The 18,799-nt window shown below is 36.3% G+C and overlaps 1 protein-coding gene across 1 annotated transcript in view; it reads right to left on the bottom strand.

Annotated features, from left to right (window-relative positions):
• The window catches only part of CNTN6 (contactin 6), a 295,431-nt gene that overhangs the window by 126,342 nt on the left and 150,290 nt on the right, over positions 1-18,799 (bottom strand). Inside the window, 1 exon segment of the mRNA XM_084989161.1 lies at positions 3,096-3,191. Within this exon segment, the coding sequence (XP_084845287.1) occupies positions 3,096-3,191 (96 nt within the window).

Below are 18,799 nucleotides of genomic sequence, written 5' to 3'. Positions count from 1 at the left end.
GGATGCACCTAGAAATTATCATGCTAAGTGAAGTCAGTAAGACAATGAGACACCAACATGAAATGCTTTCACTGACATGTGGAATCTATAAAAAGGACAGAGGAGTTCCCGTCGTGGTGCAGTGGTTACCGAATCTGACTAGGAATCACGAGTCTGCGGGTTCGATCCCTGGCCTTGCTCAGTGGGTTAACGATCTGGTGTTGCCATGAGCTGTGGTGTGGGTCGCAGACGCGGCTCGGGTCGCACGTTGCTGTGGCTCGGGTGTAGGCTGGTGGCTACAGCTCTGATTCAACCCCTAGCCTGGGAATCTCCATATGCCATGGGAAGCAGCCCAAGAAATGGCAAAAAGAGAAAAAATAAATAAAAAATAAAAAATAAAATAAAAAAATAAATAAATAAAGGACAGAATGAACTTCTTTGCAGAACAGATACTGACTCACAGACTTTGAAAAACTTATGATTTCCAAATGAGACAGGTTGGGGGGTGGGGGGATGCACTGAGGGTTTGGAATGGAAATGCTGTAAAATTTGATTGTGGTGATTGTTGTACACCTATAAATGTAATAAAATTCATTAAGTAATTTAAAAAAAAAGAATGGTAGGAATGAAAAAATAAATGGAAGGCCTAGTAGTGCTTTCTCATGGTAACTATCAATAATTGGTACCTGATATTATTATTATTATTAATACCTGCTCACTCTCATGATTAATGGCTAATTGTATAATTGGAACAAAAGGTGTCTGTTAATATTCCCCTCAGCTTTGCTCTGAGCGAGCTTTAAAGAACAGTAGAATAGTATTCCAGGGTTCCTGCCATTGTAGAGATGAGGAAGCTGTGACTCTCAGGAAGAAAGTACTTATAATACCTGGATGAAGTCAATATTGACAAATACCTTTGAGATCCTGCTAGATTATTACATATTACATAGTAGAATTTGGTATCAGGAAAGTCTGACTTAAATTACATGCATCAGGGATTTATTATTCAGTTATAATGGTCTTAAGGCAGATTTTGTATATCTGTGACATAGTCTCATGGCATTAAACAGAAAGGCACTGTTATAATGAAGGCTTCACATGCTTTAAAATATCAACACATACATCATCATTGGTAGGTAGCAAGGTGACAAGAGAAAGCTTCTCCTCTTAGGCTGCTTTTTTAAAATATAAAACATTTATTTGCAAATATTGTACATTTCCATTATTACTATTTAGAGTAAACAAATTTGAAAGTAATCTTGGATTCTGTCAAGTCTCTTTGACCAATGTCAGAGCATAAAATGACATAAACTGACACCACACACAAACATGGTTTGGTTATCTTGTTATCTTAGATTATGGTAATGGAAACAATTTTCCTATGGTTAAAAAATAAGCACCATCAATTTTTTTATGTACTTTGGAATAGTATTATTTTATATCAGCTAGCACTGAAAGCATTTAACTCCCCCTTAATATTTCAGGTGAGCATAATGACATACCACTCTATAATTATATTGAATAAAAGTATTGCTTGCCAACTTCTAATTAGTTTTTTCTTCCCCCTTTTATATCAGCATTTCACAAGGTTGTATAGAAATAAAAATAATCGTGAAAATATTTTCAAGCTTTTAAAGAATCAAAAAAATAAGATTTGGTTTAGTATTATAAGAAAAAATGCTTTCATTTTATTTTTAACTATTTATTTGAACTGTTTCCAAGAATCCTTCCATTCCAGAATGGAAATCAACAGTAGCAGAGGCAGTGGTGGTTAAGAGCTGCCCAGGGTCTGGGAGCCAGCTGCCTGGATTTGAAGCTTGGCTTCAGTGCCTACCAGCTACATGACATTGGACCAATTACTTAACTTCTTTCTACCTCAGTATTCTCATCTGTAAAACAATAATCATTATAGTATCTCCTTAATGTATGTGTTATATAAATCAAAAGTTAATATATATAAAGTATTTAGAGCTGTACTATGTAAGTACTTGCTATTAGTATTAATAGCTATTAGTATCTGTAGTCAATATGCTATCACTTTATACTAAATAAAGTGACTTGATGAATATACTTACACTGACTTCTCCAGGATCACTGTTGGTTTAGAATCTACCAAAATGTACCAAACTCATTTGAAATTTGAGAAAATGCAACCCCAAGGGAGTGAGAATCAGTGAGTGGTTTTCATCCCTGGCAACCGGCTAATTCATTGGCTAATCCAGATTCTTCCAAAGTAGAGATTGGAATTATTGGTTGATTTTCATCATTGCTAGGAGATATTCTGATTCAGTGCCATCCAACATTTGCTTCCAATTAAAGGGGTAAGTTTCCTCTTCCAACAGTTAAGATGATGTTGCCAAATGAGTATTGGAATTTGCTTCCCATAGAGTCCAGTAATAAAAATAAAATAACTTTCTTTTTTAAATAAAATACTAGCCATTAAATTAATCAATTTACATTCATTATCTCACTTAACACTTACAACAGACTACAATATAGGTATCAGTTTGTGTGTCTCTCTCTCTATTTTTTTTTTTTTTTTTTTTTTTTTTTTGCTTTTCAGGGCTATAGTTGCAGCATATGGAAGTTCCCAGGCCAGGGGTTGAATTGGAGCTGCAGCTGCCAGCCTGCACCACAGCCACAGCAACATGGGATCTAAGCTACATCTGCAACCTCCCCTACAGTTTGCAGTAGTGATGGATGTTTAACTCACTAAGCAATGCCAAGGATCAAACCTACATCCTCATGGATACTAGTCAGGTTTTTAACACACTGAGCCACAATGGGAACTCTTGTGTCTCTATTTTACAGGTGAGGAATAAAAAGTTTAAATAAATAGTCCCTTGTACATGCAGGGTGACAAGCACCAGATTACAGATTATAGCCCCATTGGTCACACCATCCTGCATTGCCTTCAGGGCATATCTTTTGAGTGGCTGATCAAATACATTTAAAAATTTTGGATTAGGACTGTTTAGATACAACAAGATGAACTAGAAGAAACTTCATGATCCCTCAGATATGATGAAGGGTACCGTTGGCTCTAAAAACTGATGTGGCCACTTTATTCCCTGAGTGGCAGTGTTAATGGTGTGACCCAAAGTAACCCACCATACCTCCAAAGTGTGGTGGTGGACCACAGAGAAGCACCACACCTTGACCTTCTCGGACAGACACTGTGCTTCTTGTTTTGGTTTCAAAGTCTTCAATATCTTGAAAAACAAAGAAAATCAGGTTTAGAACTAGTTATTTTACAGAAAAAGAATTTTAAGAATCTTAAATTTATTGTAAATGGTGATGAATATTCAATTTGTCTGACCAGAAGATTTAGTTGATGATCAATTGATTATGCTGATTATATCTCTCAAAATTTGTCTGTCTTTCCTTCTTTTATTTTAAAACAGTTAAACAGAGTATATGATAAAAAAACATTAACTCACTTTCTGTTACTTTTATTTTCCCAGGCAGCCTATACATGGCCCTAAAGGAAAACTTTAAAACCCAACACATATTTACTTTTCCTGCCCAAGGAAGATGTGATTTTAAAAAGGTATGCTCCAGTTTTCTAGTTTGCTCCAGTATTATACTATTTTAGATTAATGGTAACCATTTTGATGTGAGGATGAAGTCTGTGAGAATTTAGCATGCAATGTTGTAAGGGAAAGAGTGTTTTGTGACTGATCCAATGAGATGAAAGGTATATTCTCTAATTTCTCTTGAACTACTCCTTCAAAAAGCAGCTTTGTGGTCTTATTTGAAGTGTTATAATGTCTGTAACACCAAAGAATCATAGATAGTCAGTGTTGGAAGGGAGCTTACTAGCTATCTTGTTTACCTATCTATTTGAGATATAAATCTTTTAACATTTCTAGAAAATGGTCATCCAGGAAGGGCTAAAGTGTGTAATTTGTCTGAACCTTAATTTCTTCACGTGTAAAATCATGTAGTGATTTAACAAATTTAAATTGAACCTCCACTAAATATAGGAAGGGTATTAAGGACAGAAGATACATTGGGAAATAAAACCTTGCCCTTTTCATGCTTACTATTTTATAGGAAAAGTAAAGACCAATATTATATAATACAAATAGTGTGTATATATATATATATATATATATATAAAATAAACTAACTATATATAATAACTATATATATAATTTATACATTGTGATAGATGTTGTAGGGTGGAGACTGCTAGTTGTCTACAGAGTCTACTCTCCTTTCTTCTATAGAAATAGATTTATAGAACATATCTTACACTTTCTAACCAGAAAACACATTTTCCAGACATCTTTGCAGCTAAAGATGATAAGCTGAAACTTCTTACCTATTGTGGAACATCAGTCTATTATGTCTGAGAGGAAATATCCAAAACTTTTGATGTTTTCCACCTACCCATTCAGTTTCAACACCATCTATATTACCAATGACATGAAAGCTATTGAAGATAAAAGACCTTTAGCTTGGACACTTGAGTGACTGCATGGAGCAGTACCACAGATGATTTTAAATATTCACTTTGGCTTATTGTATTAGATACAAGTAAACTTCTGTCTTGTTTGAGGCATTTGATGGGAAGTAGAGTCTCTTTGTTACAGCAGTTTAAATAAGATATTCTGTGAAGGAAAAGAAGAATGTGGATCTGATGGATGAGAAGAAAGACAGCTATGCAATGATGATATGGAACAGAGAAAGAATCCCTTGCAGAAAAAAAAGCAGGACTAAAAACCTAGATGTAAAAAATGGCAGGGAAGTTTAATGGAGTTCCTGTTGTGGCTCTGCAGAAACAAATCTGACTAGTATCCATAAGGGTGCAGGTTTGATCCCTGATCTCACGCAGTGGGTTAAGGATCTGGTGTTGCTATGAACTTTGGTATAGGTCACAGATGGCACTTGGATCCCACGTTGCTGTGGCTGTTGTGCAGGCTGACAGCTACAACTGCAATTTGACCCCTAGCCTGAGAACGTCCATATACTACAGATGTGGTCCTAAAAAGCAAAAAATAAAAATATAAATAAATAAAATTTGGAAAAAAAAAGTTTCATGATATTGAAAGGAAGTGTGCACTGGGCAAGTTTTAATGAGACTATAATAGTAATCACTATATTATGAGCTATTGTATTACATTTATATTAGTAGTACAAAGAGAATACCTGGAATATATCAACCTTATAATATATCAATGCAAAGTTGAATAATATCTAGAACATTCACAAATGGCATGCCATCAGTTGTTAAAAACTGGTATTAAATCTACAGAATTGGCTTGGAAAGTTCTTGGAAAGTGAGTTATACAGTAAAGTTTGAAAAGCATTAAATACTGCTTTAAACACTATCCCATTTAGCACTAAACACTATCACATTTAGTAGAAAAAAAGCAAAACCTCAATATAAGCATCTCTTACAGCAGTATAGAGAAAATTAGAGAATGATTTTTTTTTCACCTTGGTTATCTTATTGGAGTGAATGATTGATGTGGAAATGTAGATAATTAAACTTTTATTTAAATCTTTATATTTTAAAATATAAAAATTTTAATTGTGTATTTTTTTAGGCTTGCTTATTTTAAACAATTTTACTTTAGTATAATTGAAATAAACTATTTAGAGAAATTAAAGAATTCTATTTAGGATACCTTAAGTATTTATTATATATGAGCTATCTAAGGGATAGTATCATGTGGGCTAAGAAACAAATGATCTCTAAACTCAAAGAATGTAGTCTAGATTTATAAGAATAGAGTTTGTCAGCATATTGATATTACTTAACGCCATAGACTTGAACGTAATCCCCATAGAATGACTCCTAAAATTTTGACATGAGCAACTTGATAGACAGTCATCTAGAATCAAATGCTGAAAATCTTCAGTATGTAGAGATATAGTAGAGGACTACAGAGGGAGAGAAGAGAAGAGGAAGGAAGGGAGGAAGGAGAGAAAGAAGGGAGGGAAGAAGGAAGGAAAGAAGGGAGGAAGAAAGAAAAGGAGGGAGAGGGAGGGAAGAAGAAAGAAGAATAACAGAATATAGAAAGCAGTATATAAGACATGGGATAAAATGTGAACAGAAAGAGGTTATTGGATTAGACAACATGAAGATCACATTGGTCTTTATAAGGGTTTTGGTGGAGTTACGGGGACAAAGCCAAAGTGAATTGAGGAGCAAATAGATAGTGGGTAAGGACATGGAGATCACAGGCATGCAAACTCTTTAGAGTTGGCTATGAACGGAAAGTGAGATTTAGGGAGAACAGGGAAGGGTTTGGAGGGTGGGGGTACTAAAATGATGTAAATGATCAAGAAAGAGATTGACAACTTAGGATGTAAACCCCAAAAAGTGATAATCAGAGCCCTCACAAAAGGGGTGACCTCTGCAAGGCAGGAGGAATCAAGACAAAAAGCGTATGTGTTGTTACACCATGGACCATAGCGATGTGTGTTGGCCAAGTTTTTTGCAGTAATTTCGAAGTTCTTCATGAAAAAACTGATCAGAGAGTGTTGGGTAAACCATTTAGAGAAGTAGAAGATACAATAAACATACCTACCTAGCAGGGTTTTTATAGGAATTAAATAACATAATGCATTTAAAGTATCTAGAATATAGCCTGGAATAAAGTAGGTACTGTTGATATGTAATAATTACTATTATTATGACATACCAAGTGTTTAGGGCATAGCATTACAATTTCCTCTGACCACTACAAAGTTCAGATACACTAATGTACAAATACAAGTAAAATAGCATATTTTACTTCTAACAGAATATTTTGTAGATGGCTAACTTGATTTGTTAAACATTGGATTCAAAACATCCAATGTTTAACTCTCCAAATAATGTTATTCCCAAATAAGTATTGTTTGTACACTTTGCTTTCTACCCATGAAAAGTAAAAGAATTCAGTAAAATAAATTTGATATGTAAATGTAATAACCCTTATATGTACTCTTTTAATAATAAAATATTTGTCCAAGATGTACTCTACTTATTCCCAACTAAACCCCTTCCCTTTCCTCTTAAGCCTGATTAGGACCTGGAGTGCCTTACATATTTCTTCTAGGGGATTTTTAACCAAGCATGCCCCATTTCCTCTTTGGCCATAGAAACACTAATGTGTACTAATATTTGTACCATTGCTGTGAACTATTGTCTTGACTTGGGTTTGCATCATTTTACATGTTACACAATAAGAATCAGGCTAACAAACTGTATTTAAAACCAAAAATCAATACATTGTATTCACAGTTTCTCCTTCTAGCAGTAATAATAAGTTAGAATTTTAAAGTTTTTTTGTATTACTATTACCATTGAAAGGTCTCATTAAATTGTCATGACTTTTTAATGGTCCCAAGAAAAAAACTGTCACAAGGAGTAATGAGAAATTAAATGATTCCATGAAATTAACAAGCTTTCAATTAAACTCTCTCAGTGTCACATTGTCAGTGTTCCATGCTCACAGGTAATATCAATCATATTTTCAATGTTAATCAAAGCCATTATAACACACTGTTGATAAGACCATGGATACTTTAATATATTCTGTGTTCACTTCCATTTAAATAGCATCCACTTGTAACATAATTTCTCCATGCCTTTTATGATTACAATTGGGCTTCTATTAGCTGACATCAGAAGAAATAAGCTTCTTTCAAAAGTCACACAAGCTCCGGTAGTAATCTAAATATATTCATTTGAAAATAGGACTAGTTCACAGATTTTAATTAATAATTCAGATTGTAAAATGTTTAATAGCATATAGATCATAGACAAAATATGATTTTAATCTTTAAATTTGGTGCCATCCCATGTAAATGTACTTTGAAAAAGATGTATTTTAAGTATCCAACCTATATTTCAAGTACCCTTTTGCTAGCCAGAAACATGATCTAATTCAGATTAATTCTGAAGCAAGGTTCACTGAATTTGGTAGTCATACAAGCATCCAGTGAAATTTTCTTTGCTTTGTTATACCTTTAAAGATTTATTCTTCTATAAGGAAAGGCCAAAGAAAAACATCCTTCTTTATTCTTGTCCTATCCGTTTTTGCTAAAGAGAAAAATAGCTTAGTGTAAGATTGTTCCCTGAGATGGTCTCAAATTCTATAGTATTTGGAGAAATTCCCATAAACCACAAAGGTGACCTGCCCATGCTGTCCTTGTGCTCAAGCTACAAGTCCTGCTGTGCTGGTTGCTATTAAAGACCCCAATTGTCAAGGTTGCTCTCATTAAGCCATTCTGATGACCAGGGCTTATCGGATCCTGTGGTTTTATTGCTGGTTTTGGAAGAAGCATTTGGCAGGAACATAAGCAAAAATGCAGTCACAAGCAAGGCTCTGTTCCAAAGGCCAGCAGGAAGTGCCTGAGAATGGCCCATAAAATGAGCTTTAACGAATTACCGGGCCATATGTTCTCTCCTGGAGCAACCAAGGTGCAGTGGAGGGAAACGGGCCACCAAAATGTACTTAAAATTAAGTCCAAGCAGGGCTAAGTATTGCAATGCCTAATTGTAAGGAGAATGCATCTTTGCAGCTGCCACATGTAGGAATGAATCTCAGCCCAATTAAAGTGAGAAAACTGTATTGGTTTCCAAAGCCTGAGAATCACAATAAGAGAATATGCTAGGCAGTGCCAGCCCCTGACACAGAGCAAGGACAGTGGTTTGCCAACTATCGTGAGCTGGGAGGAAGGCTTTGGGTACCTAGAGTTTAGTGACCCTGACCAAGAGAACAACACCTAAAAGACAGGGATAGGAAAAAAAATATTCACCAGGAAAATGTCCATTCTTCAGACAAGACATTATGCAGTTGAGTTGTTGAAAATATAGATGATGCTATTAATTGGATCTTTCTCCATTTGCTGTGGATGAATTATTTTATTTTAGTGTTTTAAATGTTCTTTCTTCTTCTTTCATATATCAAGAATTACTACTATGTGACAAACACTAAGTGAAGCAGTTTCATTGACTCCTCATGAGGACTCTGATATGAGGTAAAATGTCACATTCATTTAACAAAGGAGGACACAGGTTTATAGAAAATCAGCATCTGGCTGAAGACTACACAGTTCCTACTTGTCAAGACAGGATTGAAAAGGAGATAGTCTGGTTCTAGGGCTCATACTTTCAAACACTCTTGGGCTTTCCAGATGTTAACTGGGGTCTCCCTGCCAGTTTCTGCATATATAGGTGACGTAAACTGCCACTCCATGTTCAAACAAACACAGAATCTCAATGCCTTTCCAAAGAGCTCTGCAGAGTCCTGCATTGGGGTGGGGAGTACTGTATTTTAGAAATAGCTCCATTTCTGATATCCTTACCCCACTCCATCCTTATTTTTTACTCTTCTGGTATGTTTCTATCTTTCTTTTCTTTTCTTTTCTTTTCTTTTCTTTTCTTTTCTTTTTTTTTCTGGTTTTTAGGGCCGCACTAGTGGCATGTGGAGGTTTCTAGGCTAGGGGTTGAATTGGAGCTACAGCTTCTGGCCTACACCGCAGCCACAGCAAGTAGGATTCAAGCTGCATCTGCAACCTACACCACAGCTCACAGCAATGTCAGATCCTTAACCCACTGAGCGAAGCCAGGGATCAAACCTGCAACCTCATGATTCCTAGTCGGATTAATTTCCACTGTGCCACAGTGAGAACTCTCTGGTGTGTTTCTTGATTTATCTGCACCCTTGTGTCCCTGCAAACAAGGAACTCAGCCCCTTATCTTGACCCACATGTAGAGACATAGCCACTCCACACACGCACACACACACAAAGCACCACCATTATCATACTTTGTGCTTCTGTTGTCAGTCTTACTGATTTAGTAAGATGTGACCCAAAGACCTTGAAATCAAATATTAGATATTTAATCCTTAAAAGCCCTTTAGCCCCGCCCTCCTGCAGCCTGTGTCTGTTCTCTTTCTTTTCTACAATTTCTCTATTACAGGCCTCTCTCTGAAAGAGCAAGGAAATGAAAATCTTCCCACTTTGCTCTGCAGAAAAGTTCACCTCCCTCTAGCTCCTATTACACTCAGAAGTTGATGGATCTGCCCTAGTTCACACTCCTTATAAGTACAGGAACTACATTTCATTTCCAAATATTGTGGCTCTAGAAGGCACTTGTTTAACTACCAGGCCTTATTACATCTCTAACTAGAGTTTCAACTTAGGCTTAACTGCCTCTCTAGCTAGTGTCTAACCCAAAACACAGACCATATAATCTGCTCCTAGATCAGAGATGATGCTAATTATCTCTCTTTCTTCACCTTAAAAGCAATTCCAGTTACATGTTTCTTTGAAGACACTGAATCTGATTTTAAGCTCCAAGATTTCTTTTACCCTGCTCCTGGCTTTCCACCAATCAAATACTGTCTTCTCCCTTTCTAAATCCTTCTGAAGAAGTCTCAGCATGGAACACTTGTGCTGGAGTCAACAGGACTGATGATAGGCAGTTCCCAGTTTGGAAGTATGGGCTTTGTTTGGGCCTATGGCAAAAAGATCTTGCTGGGTGAGGAGAAGCTGGTACTCTGCCCAGTCAAAGGGAAATGGCGAAAGATACCAAGAATAGTTGTCCAGTCCTACATTACTCTTGTAGGATTCCCAGATATAATACATGTAAATTTTGAAATTAAAGTACTCTTTATGAATCTTAAGACATTACAGTAAGGTGATTCTGAATTCATATCTCCATCAGTTTTTCCCTTGGAAGAGGGCTAACCACTCATGGAGAATACTAAAATTATTCATGTTACTGTTTCCTATTTCTTGGGTGGTTTTGAATAAGCCGAAGTTCTTGGTGCTGTAATTAATTTTCCCAGGCCTTTATTAAGTGGCATATAAAAAATATTTCTACTTATACCAGTTTCATTTTCTGCCATCATTTTTGAGGTGCTGTATATACTCAGTTACAGAGTTGGCTATATTATTGTGTTTCCTAGCACAATTCACTAACTTAACATGACATAACCTAATAAAGCACAATGCTATTGTCAAATTCTGTAAAAGAGGCAGTAGCTAAGTCTTGATATTGGACATAAATTTGGAATGGTAATATGCAAGCATGAAGTAAAGAGGTATTTTAAGAGATTCTGGTGTCAAATCCATTTACAATCCAAGTTAAAATTCCTCTTTTTTTTTCAGTGTAGAAGGATTTTTATAAAAATTCATAAATAAATGGAGCACAAGTGAGTTGTTTCTTGGTTTTCTGAAAATAATGAATTCACTGAGAACCATTTTCTTGTAGTGTTTAAGAGGAATTATTTAGGGTAATAATGAGGAGAGGGTAGTAGGTTCCTCTCTATCCACCCAGTGTCAAAGTTTTCAGAGAAATAAGCATTTAATAAATATAACAGGTAAACAAATATTAAATAAATAATTGCTCTATTATAATATATGTGTAAGACTGGATTTGAATTTCTATAAATGGACTAATTTGTCTGAGTAATGGTGGTAAGAGCAGTGTCACCTGTGATTGAAAAAAAAAGTTCTAGACATGACCTGTCTTCAATCTTGCTTATTATTAAGTTTGCATATTCCCTATAGTTAAAACTAAGTGAAAAAGAAGCAGAAGGATGGAATGATATAAATTTGATAGCATAAGATAGACCGAGATGTCAGATTACTAAAGAGTGCAGATCTTCATTGTTTCTGAAAAGAAGCCATTTAAATACATGCAAAGATTAAACAACCCACTAATGAATTCTGTATGCAGTTATTAGTGATGCAACAAAATGATCAAGAACACAGGATTAGGATCAGACAGTGTAGGTTCAGGTGCTTGTCTTGCCATGCATTAGCTGTTGATATAGGGCAGGTGAATTTGTCTCTTTCTATCTCAGTTTCCACCACTTTATAACGAAGCTAACAATAGTGCTTCAGAGGAATAATGTCTTTAAAATGTTTAGAAGCTGTTAAGTACTAAGTAAATAATGTGGAGGATTTTTAATTATATCATTAATGATCTACCTACATAATCACCAAAAGGAAGCTGTTTAGAATTTTTAAATGGGTTTCATTCTCTGTTTGTCTGATGATGTCACAAAACATATTTCTTAAAGACTGAGTATGGGATTCCCTTTTCTGCTCACCCAGTGGCCAGCTCAAATATTCAGTGAGAAAATGGAAGAAAAAGGCCTAAAGTCAAAGTATATGAATTTTATCCCAAGCACTGTCGCATATTGTTACATTTTACTATAGAAACTGTTTCGCCAACTTGACACAAGTTATTAGATAGTCACTGAACCTCTCTGTCCAGAAAGGGATCCAGGCAAGCTGGAGACAAAAGTAACCTCTTGGCCTGGTATATGAGTAGCCAGAAAAATCCTAGGCTTCCCTGCTTCTTCTTAGTCTTGGGTTGCACCTTTTGGCAAATGCTCATTTTCCCACCTTTTGTTCTACAGGGAGGACAGGCCTGGTACCTCCTTAGTCAGTAATCTCTAGAGAGTTTTCTTAGGGCTCTTTGGGCTCCCCAAGATTAATGGATGATACAAATATTGCTCAAGTGCAAAACAAGGACAATCTGGAACAAGTCCAGTCCTCAGGTGGATAAAGGATGCACTATAGCGTGTCAGGAGATGTAGACTCGTGTGTGTGTGTGTTTGTGTGTGTGTGTGTGTGTGTGTGTGTGTGTGTGTGTGAGAATCAAGGCAGTCTTTTTTTCCAGAATGAACATTTAAGGATTTTGCTGAGGAACCATGAGTGGCAGAGGGAAAATACGTTCCATCGTGAACACCACGGTAGTTAAGCCTGGGAGCATTGGAGTTAACTAGATTTCTGTTAACTATTTGAATGCATCAATTAAGAGCTACAGATATGTGCGGTGAAAGGGGCTCTCCAGCACAGGGGAAAAGAATTCTTATTTACTAACATATTTCCCAGTTCCTAGAACTTTATAAGCATCATAACATTTCATCTTCACTGTGACCCTGAGATGTAGATAATATGACACTCTATTATAAATAAAGACACCAAAATATCAGGAAGGTCAAGTAACTTGCCCAAAGTTACACAGCTAGAAGAGGGCCAGGAAGGGACTCATAGCTACCTCTGACTCCATAAGCATTTTCAGCAGTTCAGAGTACCATTCTGGTCACTCCATGGAAGGACAGGGCAAAAACATAGGAAGAGGAGGAGAAAAGAGGAAGGCAAGGCAAAATTTCTCTTTATCCAATGATCGTCCTACCTCTTAGGGAAGAAAGTCCTAGCCTGGTATTTAAGTCTTTGCTACATGTGGTAGCAAAAAAGTCAAACTGACCCCCAGAGTCTGAAGGAGTTTGGCCAGAGGCTCAGTTGTAATTAGCTCCTGTGTGAGGTCATCAGCAAAGGGGGTTGGAGGTATTAGTTTGGGTGAAAATAAAGTGAACCTGAGTCTTTTCAGGAGCAATCCCACTTTTAACTCCCTTCCGATCCACCTTTGTGATGTTTGTTAGAGTAAAAAGGGAATGATTTCCTTGGAGCAAGGCTCCAGGCTCCAGGCTCCTGGATCAATAAGAGGAGTTAATATGAACATTTACACCAACAGGTTCCTTTCTGACAGAGCACTTAATAAGCCCTTTTTATGCATTGTGATAGTTTAATCAGCAAATTCGATTTCAAAATTTGCAACCTATGTAGAATATAAAAGGTAGAGTTTTCAAGGTAATGGGGCAGAGCCCCTGGCTAACTGTTACTACTGATGTTTATACAGAGTGTGAAATAGGAGCACTTTTTCAAAGACCTTCCACACACTTAAGCTCTGAGTTTACCAGAGTTTTTATCCTACTGACTTCAATTTGCAAGAAATTGCACAACTGGAATTTGGGAGATTGATTTTATGGTTGTCGCTAAATACTGTTCTGTTCTGTTTTGTTTTCTATCAAATTGTTTTACTTTGAGCAAGCTCTTATGAGTTACAACCGCAATCTCCATTTCCTTTGCATCTTTCACAACTTAGCAGCCCTCCTGGGAATTGAGGTTCAGTAAAAAGGACTTTTGCATGTATTTTCATTTAGAGACTGAGAGGGAGAGACTGAGAGAGCAAAAGCAGAGAGAGGAAGGGCTGAAGCCAAATCAAGAGTGTACACCTAATTTAAATAAAATCCCATTCTTTTCCCAAGCATTTACTCTTCTGTCATCTTTGTGACCACTAGAGTAACCTTGTGAAGTGAGCAGGAAAGATATCACCCATGTGTGGGATAGGTATACTTGATTGCATGGGCTATGCACTTAAGTGTTATACAAACCAATATTTTAAAAATTCAATAGTTGTGCTTTGCTTTTTAAAGGTTCCTTCTAGTTATGATGAATGACCCTAGTTTTCTAGATCCAGTGGTAACAAATATGTCCTTTCAAAGAAATGTACTTACTAAAAAAGTCAAAGCAATTTAATTGGGAAAAAAGATAATAGTACACATGGTACCTGGATATTTCAAAGGCCACAAAATTAATGTATAGATACCTGAAGTTTGGAGATGATTTAAGAAAATGGACTGTCTGAGCTCCAAAGGATTTGGTGAATGAGGAGACAGGACACTTTTGAGAGAACCTGAGTGGTTTGTGTTAGGAATGAACAGGGGTGGTTTTGGGGGGTAAGCAGGTGGGGTAAACAGAAACAAAAGCAAAATCAACTTATACAGAATGCTGAAGGACTTTCAGAAAAAGTCTATTCAACTTAAAATGTTTTGGTTCTTTTGGATCAATATGCCTTTCCTTCCCCCAAACGTCCACAAATGTTTTAATACAAACTAAAGACAATATGAATGTATTTAGTGAGTGTGTTATGTGGGGGACAGAATTAAGACTTCCATTCAGTTCTGGACCAAAAGCAAGCTGAATAAAAGAGGAAAAGCTGTAAGAGGCAGAGCAGAGGCAAAGGTGGAGCTAGAAGTTTTAATAGGACTATGTCCTCTGGGATACACAGGAATCTGGACACTGATTTTCCCACAGAAGATTGGGTAGATTTTATCTAGATTTTAAGAGACTGAAAGTGACAGCTGATCAAAGTTTCATATAACTGGAAATGGTCTGATATATAAGACTCATTTCTGATAAAGCTGAAATTGGTACTCTCAGTCTCAGACGGATTCTCCCAAATCTCTCAGACCCCTTTAATCTCTGCATCTCATAGACAGGTGCTGGAGACATATTGGGTTAATTTAACACATTTAATACAAAAAAAAAAAAAAAAACAAATGAGTTGCTTGCATTTCATTATAATTTATCTTAAGAATCTCTTAAATGTAGAATTTGTTCATTAGCCCATATATTCCTGAAATTATTTATGGACCTTACTCAACTGTAATTGTGTGTATGACTTCCTTTTGCAAAATGGGCATCTGTGGTTGTGTTTTTGTATCCCCAATACATTGCATAGTGCTGGCACATAGTAGGTGTTCCATAAATGTCTGACAAATGATTAATGAACTCAGAGAAATAAAGATGACTCAAATAGCTTACTTATTTAAACCTCCATATGATATGGTCCTTCTTACTGCTTCTTTTTATCTGCAGTTCAGAAAACTCCAGATACATTTTCATGTATCTCAGAACACACTGCATTTCCTCCCTTTTATGGTCCTTAAGCATTTTGTTTCTTCTTCTTGAAAAATAACTCCCAGATCCTTGGATGGCTAGATTCTTTCTGACATTCAAATCTCAGCCTATGTTCTACCATCTTGGAGAAGACTCTCTTGACCAACCAATCTTAAGTAGCAGTTCCCCATCACTCTGTTTTTCCCCCAAAGGTCTGATCACTATAAAAAAATTATCATTGGTTTGATTTATGTCAGTTTTTTCCGCAACAGACCATAAGCTTCAAGAGAAGAGGGACTTTGTGTTTTCCCTGTAGTAACTAGGTCACCAGTATTCACAAAAGGCAGATATTTGACAAATAAATTAATACATTAATAAATTAATAAATCATGTATTGATAAATTAATACATTTATAAATTAATAAATAATTATTACTCTAAAAAGAATGAGTGAATGCATATTTTCTTTAGAAGTTGAAGAGAGGGTAAGACCAATTTTTATTGGATCATAGAAGATTTCAGAGAAGAGTCCAGGATTTACCCTGAAAAATGATGTGGTAGCCAAACTCCCAAATGGACCCCAATGAACCAGCTCACAACATCTGCTGTATCATCAAGTCCCTTCCCACCACATTGTACTGGGACTGGTCTATGTGACCAACAGTACAGCAGAAATTGTGGCACATTACTTCTCAAGTTTGGATATAGAAGACCATGGCCAAGAGAGAGAGGCAAACCAAAGAGAAGATGTGAAGTTTATGTATTTTATATAAAAAGAAAGAGTGGTCATATAGTCAAAAGAGAATATTTGGGTTTTAGATTTAGCTAAGCTCATGTCTGAATTTAGTTCTTGAATTTATAAAGTGAGAGACAACGAAAAGTTTACTTTTCAGCTCTTTTCATTATTCCTTAATATGCTTAGTATCCAAGACATAAAGGATATTCAGCAAACATTCTATTTGTTGAAAAGTAAGAATGGATGGGTGGATCTAATCTATAAAACTTTAAAAAAATAATTATGCTATTGGATTATTGTGAGAATTAAATGGAATTCGCTAAGTAACCTGTTTAATATATTATGTCAAATAGCTCTCAGTAAATTATACAAATACCTAATAATTCTGTACTATTATGCATATTTTGCACATGAAATGCTAAACTCCAAAACTTCAAGAAAACTTGCCAAAAGGTCACCGAACTAGTAATTAATTGATGAGCTAAGTTTCAGATCCTAAGGAGCATGACCTACAGTTTTTACAACAATGCCGCAATGCCTATATGACGAACTTCCAACTTCTATTACCTTCCAACTTCTGTTCCAATCATAATCATGTGTTCATTGTTTGATCTTTGTCTCTTTGCCTGACGGGTACAGACGTTTACTTAAAAGATTCTAAACTAAAGCAAAGGGCAGATAAAAAGGTATCAAAAGAAATCTCATGCCAACGAAGTATAGGAAACGTGTCTGAGGACAGAAGTGCCAGTGGCCTTCTGGTCCCTTGCTCTGTCTCTCTTTTCCTTTTTCCATGGTCATCAAAGTCTCTGTCATCTCTGCTTTTCTTTGAACATTTGCACTGTTCTCTTCTCTGCAAATTGGTCTCCCTACATTTACTTGTATTTCATTCACCCATAAAAATCTCAGACTGCATTTAGTTTTGGCTTATCCTAGATACTCTATAACCTTCTCAGTTCTTGAGCATACCATGAACTTTGCTTGTGTCTCTTACTTAAAATTTCTGAAATGTTTAACACCAGCTGTCTGTTACTTGAAAAAAAAAAAAAGTTATCCATCCAGTAACCTAAGCCTGCTCTTTTATGACAGGCAGAATCTGTAATTATCATCTTCAGTATGATGCTTAATTAAGATCAGTGTCCAATTGTCTCAATTGGGTATTTCATTTATTTTAAGGATAGAATAAGGGTGTAATCACTTAGTCAGTAATCAGAAACAACTGAAAAGTAACGTATTCACTCATAGAAACACTAAGGCCAAGTATATGGAAAATGTAAAATTCCTGCACTGCTATCTTTGAACTTTTACATATCCTCTTGCCTTATTAGATAACTCTCTGTGACCTTTTTAATTAAAACTATGTAATAGATGTAAATATCAAACCGATTTCTTCAGTTTTCTCACATCTTGACTGTCACTTAGAAAACCAGAAGTGGTTTGTAGGGATGATTGTAGTAGACACTATAGATACAAGCACCCCGTATTCCTTCAGCCTGTCTAGGTCGTCACCTGACACTGTGGAGAACAGTTAATACAGTTGAGGACTTGTTAACTTCAGCACCCGGGTCTTGCTTCCTTAAACTGCTCTGTGGACCTCTTTATTCCATGGGCACATTATGCCTTAGATCCCCTGTATGCCTAAGGGGGATTTAATGTCCACAGGAGTGACCCTCAACCCAGGAGGTAAGGGAGTTGGGAGGTAAGCACCCCAGCTTCCTTGCGCTCTGTTGAGGCAATTGTCAAGTATTCTATACAGCCTCTCAGAGGGGCTCACCGTACTGAGCCATAGTTGCCCAGAATAACTCACACTCTAGCTTCCTTTTTGTGGGTTTCCTCTCTTTTGCATATACTTCTCCTCTCCTTCACCATGCTTCCTGAAATTACCAACCCAATATACTACTTAAGCCACATCCTTGTCATGAAGTCTGGTTTTGAGAAAGCCAAGCAAATGGAAAAGAGTTTACTATGGACCTATAAAGCAAGTCTCAGCTGCCAATTTATTAACCAGCTACTATATGCCAAGGACTATTCCAGAAGCTGAAAATGCAGCAATAACCTAAACAGCCAAAGAGATTCATCTCCTGTGGGAAATCCATGTTTCTCCCTCTCTCTTTTTTTTTTTGGTATGGCACACATGAGTTTTTCTGAAGCTTCACATTAGGTTTGAACAGTTAGTTCACCTTATTTCTTCATAAAGCAGATAATATGATGTCTTATAGAAAATTTTTTTCAGTGAATTATTACCTAAAGAACCAATGATAAGGGAAATTTTGTTATTATTGTTACCACTGTTAAAATGTTGAAGAGAGGCAGAAAAATTCTAGACAGTATTTAGCAACCCAAACATGTTGCAACATCAAACATCTGCCCTGAATCCATCTTTGGGACTACACAGTTAATGGTATAAAGTATTAAGACTCACCTCTGGACCAAAAGATTCACCAAGCTGCATAATAAGTATGGACGGAGCCTTCAGATGCTTTAAGCCTGAACCCACATCTAGAAGCCACAGGCAAGCAAGGCAATTGGCTCACCAAAACAAAAAATGTTTTTATATTGTGTTTTTGAAAAGTTCTCTAGCTTGTCACCACTAAGTCA

The sequence above is a fragment of the Sus scrofa genome, chromosome 13, assembly GCF_054392235.1.
Source record: "Sus scrofa isolate SSC_HxYL_T2T_F1_AM1 chromosome 13, Sscrofa_HxYL_maternal_Yorkshire_Landrace_v2.0, whole genome shotgun sequence".
NCBI classification, from domain to species: Eukaryota; Metazoa; Chordata; class Mammalia; order Artiodactyla; family Suidae; genus Sus; species Sus scrofa.
The sequence above is the reverse complement of the archived record's forward strand: the minus strand, read 5'-3'. Positions and strand labels throughout refer to the sequence as shown.